General features: G+C 44.5%; 1 protein-coding gene across 2 annotated transcripts in view; it reads left to right on the plus strand.

The window, feature by feature from the left end:
- LOC126387491 (ELAV-like protein 1) overlaps positions 1-7810 on the plus strand; it is an 8147-nt gene extending 337 nt beyond the window's left edge. The window contains exons 2-7 of one of the 2 annotated variants that reach the window (XM_050039994.1): positions 2399-2470; positions 2583-2751; positions 5671-5774; positions 6292-6445; positions 6534-6759; positions 6857-7810. In XM_050039994.1, coding sequence (XP_049895951.1) covers positions 2399-2470; positions 2583-2751; positions 5671-5774; positions 6292-6445; positions 6534-6759; positions 6857-7175 — 1044 coding nt within the window. In that variant the 3' untranslated portion in view covers positions 7176-7810. Of the gene's footprint in view, positions 1-2398; positions 2471-2582; positions 2752-5670; positions 5775-6291; positions 6446-6533; positions 6760-6856 lie in introns of those variants that run through there. The other variant, XM_050039995.1, reaches the window with a different exon arrangement.
- The last annotated feature ends 1706 nt before the right edge of the window (positions 7811-9516 follow it).

Raw genomic sequence — 9516 nt, forward strand, 5'->3', positions numbered from 1 at the left:
AGCCCCCCCCCCCACACACACACACACACACACACACACACACACACACACACACACACACACACACACACACACACCTGTACAGGGGGGTATTCCATCAAGCAGGCTAAAGGCAAAACCAGGCTTTAATTGCCAAGTCTGGCTAATGTGAGCCAGAGTACTGTTCCATCAAAGTGGCTAAGCCTCACATCGGTAACCATGGTTCTGGCATGGAGTATGGAGTGCACAGATTTATACATTGGGGAGACAAAACAACCGCTCTACAAACACATGGCACAGCACAGGAGAGCCAGCTCCTCAGGTCAAGACTTGGCTGTCCACTTACATCTACAGGAGAAGGGACACTCCTTTGAAGACAGAAATGTACACATCTTGGCCAGGGAAGAAAGATGGTTTGAAAGAGGAGTAAAAGAAGCCATCTACGTCAAGCTGGAACGACCATGGTTAAACAGAGGGGGTGGCTTACGACACTACTTATCCCCAACCTACAATGAAGTCTTGGGATCCCTCCCCAGATGACTTCACACCCATTCCCAGAGTTTACACACACAGAGTTTAAAGCCTGCAGCTTCGTACCAATCATTTATCAATCAATCAATCAATCAAGTTTATTTATAAAGCCCAATATCACAAATCACAATTTGCCTCACAGGGCTTTACAGCATATGACATCCCTCTGTCCTTATGACCCTCACAGATGATCAGGAAAAACTCCCCAAAAAACCCTTTAACGGGGGAAAAACGGTAGAAACCTCTGTGCACTGCTGTGATATGAGTTAATCTGAGAGACAGTGGAGCACAAAGGCTCCGGAGAAGAAGCCGAGTTAGTGACATCCAGAATGGCAGAGAGAGAGAGAGAGAGAGAGAGACCGGTGTATTATAGGAGGTCCTCCGGCAGACTAGGCCTAAGTCAGCCTAACTAGGGGCTGGTACAAGGCAAGCCTGAGCCAGCCCGAAAGCCCAGTATCACAATAGTTTTTTGGGGGGAGTTTTTCCTTATCCGCTGCAAGTTTCCAAAGGACAGAGGGATGTTATATGATGTAAAGCCTCTGAGGCTTTCGTAAGTGCTAATATTATAGGCAGCTGGACTTGCTTGCGTTTCTTGAAGACATTTAGCCTCTCATCCAAGAAGCTTCTTCAGTTCTAAATGACTGGTATGGATAAGGAAAAACTCCCCCAAAAAAACCTGCATTTAGCCTGTCGGCAGTATTCTGCCACGCCACCTCCCTTGCTTTATTAATCGCTGCCATATTGCCTTTGTTCCTACTCATGTCCTTACAGTCTTCATACACTTCCATAAGGAGCGTTTGCTCCGCCGCAGAAAAAGCCTCCGCTTGCTCCTTTCTTTTGCTTTTTGACATTCTGCAACATTTCGACACTCGACTAGTGTGCAGGGTTTTCCCTGCCTATCTCAGACAAAGGCGGGTCCCCTGGGTGATTTTGGCCGCCGCCTTGGTTGAAGTGTGTGTGTGTTCATGGGGGCGTTCAGATGTAGTGTCTTTTGCGCGCACAAAGCCATTACTTTCAATGTAGACATGCGTCATGCACGCTCACAAGCCAAAGCGATGCCGTAGCGGCGCGCATTCGGTGTGACAAGCTTGTTTTTTCGTCCCGCGCACAGCTTCATGAACCTGCTTCTCCCTGCGGTGCTGTGTCAGATCCCAGTTCCCCCTCGGGCTGTGTCTGTCCTACTGTTTCCCACGGAGCTCTGCCCCGTTAGAAAGGCGAAGGATTAGGAAGCCTGTATGTGGAAAGATGTTGCCTCCGAGATGTAGAATGTGTATTATAGAAGAGAAACACACATTTCAGGACCGCTGACTTGTATCATCAGAACAGACGTGTCCTGTGATTTTCAACCTCCTTTCATATTTAGTAGAGGGGGGACAATACCTGACAGTAATATTCTCAGCTGTCAGGATGGGCCTGCTGTAAAGGGTAAATATAATTATAGAAGGATGAAAATCACAGGACATGTCTGTTCTGATTATACAAGTCAGCAGTGTAAATCTCAAGCATGTGGGGGCCTCCTTTCATATTTAATAGAGGGGGGACCGGATCTAAAAGTACAGCTGTCAAGATGCCCCCTGCCACAGGCCTTTGCCACCTTGGTCTCGAAAAAACCCAGGGAAAACCCTGGCGTGACCTTTTTATTTTCCCTGGGCGCGTGCACGAGTTGAGGCTTAACTGGTGAGGCTTGAATTAGCGTCAGTTGGAGCCAGCTGATTTCACTTGATGGAAGGGGTTTGGTGCTAGATTGGGAGGTGGTGTTAAGTCAAACTTCAAGATTACACCTTAGTCTGGATATTCTTAGCTACGTTGATGGAATACCCCCCAGGTACCATGTACTTCCTGTAGGTGTGAGGGGTATTGTGTGTAACACCTCTGTGTTTTGTTTCAGGTGTGTGAGGTACAGACGTCTCAGAGTGATGTCAGAGACGGTCAGCACGCCTCTAAAGGAGCAGCTGGAAAGGTGACTGCTGTGCTCTGATTGGCTGATGGTCATGATTGTGTGTTTAGTTTGAGTTCACAGGTGTTGCAAGCGTGTTGATGATGTAATAAAGGTGAGTGTGTATGTGTCTCAGGAGCTGTACGATAACGGATACAGCGAGCAGATGATGGAGGACGAAGACGCCAGAACGAACCTGATTGTGAACTACCTGCCGCAGAGCATGAGTCAGGACGAACTGCGCAGTCTGTTCAGCAGCGTCGGCGACGTCGAGTCCGCAAAACTCATCAGGGACAAAGTGGCAGGTAACTCCTCCCACAGTCGTACTGCTTACACTGTACCGCAACACCAAACCTGCATCACAGCAGGACTTAACGCTCGAAGCTACGACCGCTCCAAATGTACGCTCAGAAGTACGACGTTACACGTCTGACTACTCTGTGGTGTTCGGAGTTCATATTATAAAACAGAGAGACGACAGGTGAACGCTGATTTTGTTCGTGTTATTGAGCTGCTACAAATACATATCCTACAGTACTACAGAGCAGCAGGTCTCAGTACTACAGTGGTGAGTAGAAGTACGGTGACAGTTTTAATGTTTTATTTTACTAAACACAAGTTCAGTTTGCCGTAGTCCTTTGATGCAGCAGTAGAAACAGTAGTTTATTGTAGCAGCAGTAGTTAGTAGGGTTAGGGTTAGTTAGGGTTGTTGGGGGGGGGGGGGGGGGGGCCGTGTTTGCGCCTCAGGGTTAGGTGAAGGGGGGTCTCAGGGGACAGTTGCAGTGTTTCCTGTGTTCTCTGATGTGTTTCGTCCTTTCTCAGTGTTTTTTTTATTAAGAATCAGCTGATCTGAGTTTTTGATTGATTCTGTTTTTTGTTTTGATTTTTTTTTTGTTTTAAAGGACGATTCTGTGATTTTTTTTTTTTTTAATCTGAACTGTATCTAAATATTTTCTTTTCTGCACTGTTGTAATATTTTTTATTTTTCACACCAGGTTTAATGACCTCACTCTGTTTAACAGGTATCTGATGGTAACTGATTCAATCAGGGCTGATAGATATGGATCAATATTTGTGTTTACAGTTCATAATAATATTATTTTTGACATGATAAAAACAAATGTGACTGTTTACTAGTGAATTAATATCATTTCTATAAATCTGATATTTAAGATTAGATCAACTGTTTGTTTTTCATGTTTGAATCTAAGAATGTTTAATAATTTCATAATGTGCTAATTTAATAATCTTTTCACCTGTATTTGTTTTTATTTTTCAGGCTTTGAAAATGTCTGTAAATCTTTAATAATTAATGTTCTGAACGTTTTCTTCTGAACGAGACCAGAAAACTGTCGACTGCTTCTCTTCTCAGATTTTATACTGATGAGAAGATCAGCGGTTCGATTCCCGGCTCCGTCACATATGACAGCTGTACCGTTGGTGTGTTGGAAGCAGGGATGTGATTCTTCTTGAGGCATTGAACCTGTGACGTCATGCGTCATTGATTTTGTTCTGCTGTTCTAAACCTTGAGGGGATTATCAGGGAATCTGATTTGGGTATTCGGGACGAATGAGACCAGCCAATCACACGTCTGCAGGCGGCACCCTGTACAGCTATCAGTGTATGATTGTGTGTGTGTGACTGGTCACTAGTTGATGCCGTTGCGCCATGACTGGTCGACGTCGCCGTACTCCGACTAGTCACTTTGAACGACATCACAGTTTTGATGACGTTGTCGCTATGTGATTGGTCAGTTTAAATGACGTCGTCACGCTGTAGTTGGTCAGTTTAAATGACGTTGCGATGTGATTGGTCACTTTAAATGATGTCGTCGCACTGTGGTTGGTCAGTTTAAATGATGTCGTCGCGATGTGATTGGTCAGTTTAAATGACATCGTCGTGCTGTGGTTGGTCAGTTTAAATGACGTCGTCGCGCTGTGGTTGGTCAGTTTAAATGACGTCGTCACGCTGTGATTGGTCAGTTTACATGACATCGTCGCGCTGTGGTTGGTCAGTTTAAATGACATCGTTGCGCTGTGATTGGTCAGTTTAAATGACGTCGTCGCGCTGTGATTGGTCAGTTTAAATGACATCGTCGCGCTGTGGTTGGTCAGTTTAAATAATGTCGTCACGCTGTGGTTGGTCAGTTTAAATGACGTCGCGCTGTGATTGGTCAGTTTAAATGACGTCGTCGCGCTGTGATTGGTCAGTTTAAATGACATTGTCGCGCTGTGGTTGTTCAGTTTAAATGATGTCGTCGCACTGTGGTTGGTCAGTTTAAATGACGTCTTCGCACTATTGTTGGTCAGTTTAAATGACATCGTCGTGCTGTGGTTGGTCAGTTTAAATAATGTCGTCGCGCTGTGGTTGGTCATTTTAAATGACGTTGTCGCGCTGTGGTTGGTCAGTTTAAATAATGTCGTCGCGCTGTGATTGGTCAGTTTAAATGACGTCGTCGCGCTGTGATTGGTCAGTTCAAATGACATCGTCACGCTGTGGTTGGTCAGTTGAAATAATGTCGTCGCGCTGTGGTTGGTCAGTTTAAATGACGTCGTCGCGCTGTGGTTGGTCAGTTTAAATGACGTCGTCGCGCTGTGATTGGTCAGTTTAAATGACATCGTCACGCTGTGGTTGGTCAGTTGAAATAATGTCGTCGCGCTGTGGTTGGTCAGTTTAAATGACGTCGTCACGCTGTGATTGGTCAGTTTAAATGACATTGTCGCGCTGTGGTTGGTCAGTTTAAATGACGTCGTCACGCTGTGGTTGGTCAGTTTAAATAATGTCGTCGCGCTGTGGTTGGTCAGTTTAAATGATGTCGTCGCGCTGTGGTTGGTCAGTTTAAATGATGTCGTCGCACTGTGGTTGTTCAGTTTAAATGACGCCGTCGCGCTGTGGTTGGTCAGTTTAAATGACGTCGTCGCACTGTGGTTGGTCAGTTTAAATAATGTCGTTGCGCTGTGGTTGGTCAGTTTAAATGACGTCGTCACCCTGTGATTGGTCAGTTTAAATGATGTCGTTGCGCTGTGATTGGTCAGTTTCAATGACGTCGTCGCACTGTGGTTGGTTTTGATTTTTCTGGTCTGGTTGAGAAGAACTTCCTGTTGAGTGTTTTTGTTTCCTGTGTGTATTTCCTGAGCTGTGTATCTTCAGAGTGTTTGGCGGCTGTAACAACAGACAGTTTTCTTCTTTTATTTTGTTGTTGTTTTCCTTTGTGTTTCTCTAGGCCACAGTTTAGGTTACGGCTTTGTTAACTTTGTTAACCCTAGTGATGCAGAGAGGGCTATCAGTACCCTCAATGGCCTGAGGCTACAGTCTAAAACTATCAAGGTAATGTGCAACAGGTGCTCTTTGATTTTCCTGTCTCAACTGATAGATGTGTTATGTTCCCTGGACAGTAGAGGGCGCTCTCTCCTCATGAAGGTATTTTTCAAACACTGCTGTCATGTTGTTTTAATTCTTTTTTTAATATCGACACATGTTGACACTGAATCTGTGAGTTTCTTCAGCTCAGTGTGACAAAGTGCCGAAATGTTTTTTTAAAATAGATTTATGCTTTTATTTTGACAAAATGCCAAATGATCTGAACCTTTTTGGTGCTTTTATTTTGTCTTTTTGTTGATATTTTATTTGGGACAAATCTGGATAAATGTTTCTTGTTTTGTTTTGTTTTGTTTTGTGTTTTTTTAATTGAATATTTAAAATATTTAAAATATCTGTGGATTTTTTTTTAACGACTTGATGGAACTGTATTTTATTTTGTTCACTGCTGATGTCTTTTATTGATGTGAATTCTTCCAGTTTGTGAAGATGACAGACTGAGACACTTCCTGTCTCTTCCCTGCAGGTTTCATTTGCGCGGCCGAGTTCAGACATGATCAAAGACGCTAACTTGTACATCAGCGGTCTGCCGAGGACGCTGAGTCAGCAAGACCTGGAGGACATGTTTACTCGCTTCGGACACATCATCAACTCCAGAGTGCTGGTGGACCAGGCATCCGGTAATGCATGTGCTCAGTAATCATCATGTGATCAGTTGCAGCCCTTCAGTGCTGAGACACCTCACCTTTAATCTTATTGGCTGTCCAGGTCTATCACGGGGCGTGGCCTTCATCCGCTTTGATAAGAGGTCTGAGGCCGAAGACGCCGTTAAACACCTGAATGGTCACACACCCCCGGGCAGCTCTGAGCCAATCACAGTCAAGTTCGCTGCCAACCCCAACCAGGCCAGGAACTCTCAGATGATGTCACAGATGTACCACGGCCAATCACGGCGCTTTGGAGGACCCGTCCATCACCAGGCGCAGAGGTTCAGGTACGCTCACCTGCTGGTATTGTCCGACGTCAGAAAGCAGATGAATATTAAAATCAAAGTAATCAGATTACTTATCTGTTTGCCTCTGTTGTCCTAGGTTTTCTCCAATGAGTGTCGACCACATGGGCGGAGGGGGCGGAGTCACAGGGAACTCGTCCGCTGGTTGGTGCATCTTCATCTATAACCTGGGTCAGGACGCAGACGAGGCCATCCTGTGGCAGATGTTCGGGCCGTTTGGTGCCGTTGTCAATGTGAAGGTGATCCGAGACTTCAACACCAACAAGTGCAAAGGCTTCGGCTTCGTCACCATGACCAACTACGAGGAGGCTGCCATGGCGATCCACAGCCTGAACGGGTACCGACTGGGAGACAAAGTCCTACAGGTGTCCTTCAAGACCAGCAAGGGACACAAGTAGAGAGACGACGAGTTAGAGAAGAAGAAGAAGTCGTACATAGAGTTTTAGTGTCAATGTGAAATACAGTTTTTCTCCCAGCATGCTCGGTTTCTTTCAGGCTCTATGACATCACGTGTTGTGAGGAGTGGTTACTGATGTAACCTCAGTTCCCAACATGTAGAAATGACGCTGGTAGTTTGAGTTTGAACAGACGAGAGTCAGACGAGTCGATCTGTTGATTCAGAGCATTTTTTTTAACATTAAAGTGAAACAGTCGCTCTTTTGTTTGTTTGTTTTTTAATGTGTTGACGTACTGAATTCGTCCCTGCAGACAGAAATGAACAGCTGCTCGTCATAAAATAATTTCAGTAGATAATTAATTTTTCTTCAAAGTTCAGATGATGCAGAAACACAAAGTTGTTAATGTTTTCGTTGAGTGTCAGGTGACCGATGGCGCTTTTCGCTCCAGGTCAAATTCACTTTGTTCTTTTTGAACAAACATTTTATTTCTTTATTTTTATATTTTTACAAATTGCTTCCAGGTGAGAACCACCCGACGTACTGAGACTGACCCGTTCTTACGTGTAGTGATCCCTCTTCTCTGTATTCAGCAGCTTCGTTATGATGATGTCAGTAATAAATCTGCTCATGTCAAATTTTTTTGTCGTGTATTTTGTTTTCACAGAGAAGATTAAAGAAGTGTAATTTTTTTTGCCTTTAATGCACAGGACAGGTAAGTATGAAAGGGGGAGAGAGAGAGAGGGGATGACATGCAGCAAAGGGCCACGAGCTGGATTCGAACCTGGGCCACTGCAGCAACAGCCTTGTACATGGGGCGCCTGCTCTACCACTAAGCCACTGACACCCCAGTGTCACTTTATTTAGTCGACATCTTGAGTAGGCTGGCTGTCCTTGTCTGCTCGCAGGCTTCTCCACTGGTACACCTTCATCTATAAAGCAATTATTGGACTACTCCCCTCATACCTCTGCACCTACTTCACTTTCACATCAGATCCATCATACAGTTTGCGCTCTCTGGGCTTTCTATCTGCCTCTGTCCCCAGAACTCGTACTGAGCTTGGGAAGAGGGCATTCATGTACTCTGGTCCCTCCGCCTGGAACAGTCTTCAAAAATCACTAAAATTGCAGGAACTTATCATCATTAATGATTTTAAAACTCTGCTTACAGGCTTTATAATGGGAAATTTTGGAGTGTCTAAATGTTTTACTGCATAGTATTTTATCATCATCACATAAGTGTTCTTTTAGTGTGTATTGTGGTGCACTGTTATGTTTAACATGAACTTTTCCTCCTCAGAATCCCCTGTTGCCACCTTCTCTGCCCCCATCCAGCCCTCTACTTCCCCCACCGGACTGTATTTGTAGGGCATAACCCCTCCATAGGACTCTGGGCCTTTCTCTCTTTTTATCATGTCTGCTTTCTTCTTTATGTGTGTCTTATTATGTTTTGTTCTTTAATGCTGCCATTTTGGCCAGGCCTTGCTCGCAAAAGAGATCATTTGATCTCGAGCAAATCTGCCTGGTAAAACAAAGGTTAAATCAGGGGTCTGCAACCTTTGTCATTAAAAGAGCCATTTTTGTCCAAAAATAATTTGAAAAAATCTGTGTGGAGCCACAAAACATGTTTGAGCCTTATAATCAAGGTAAATAGCCTATTAAGTCTAAATTAGCGTATACTTATGGTCTAAATAAGCATTCATTAATTTGTTTTACCACAAGGTGGCCACTGTGCAGGGCACTATTAATAATTATCTGGTACTTAAATTTTGCAGAGTTGGCAGTGAGAGCAAACAAATCTGTCCACGCACTACTACATTCTCTATTTTATTCAATTTACTTTTTTGGATTTGGCATCCATAGCTAACCAGCCACTGCTATCGAGGTTCAGCAACATTTGGATTCATAGAATGAATTTCCATAGACTTCTTTTCTCAAAGGCTCAAGGAGCCACTGGACAGGGGCTAAAGAGCCACATTTGGCTTTGGAGCCACAGGTTGCCTACCCCTGGGTTAAATAAATAAATAAATTGAGTCTGCTGTGTCACGACACCGAACATGTCCTGATGACAAATAATCAAACCAGGGCCCTATTTCAGGAAGCAGGCTCAACAAACTCAGAGCCTTTTCCTGATGTCCGAGTTGACTGAGCCTAAATTGAGAAACAGAACAGCTGATCAGAATCAGGGGCCTGTATCACGAAGCGAGATCAACCTTTCCTGGGTTACCCAGACCTATCCTGGGTTGACTAACCCTAACAATGGCAATCAGGATAATCGGTATCACGACGCTGGATATCAACTCGGTAACTCAACCCAGGGTTGCTTTATCAAGAGCCGTGAACG

Source organism: Epinephelus moara, unplaced genomic scaffold (genome assembly GCF_006386435.1).
Source record: "Epinephelus moara isolate mb unplaced genomic scaffold, YSFRI_EMoa_1.0 scaffold508, whole genome shotgun sequence".
Lineage (NCBI taxonomy): Eukaryota > Metazoa > Chordata > Actinopteri > Perciformes > Serranidae > Epinephelus > Epinephelus moara.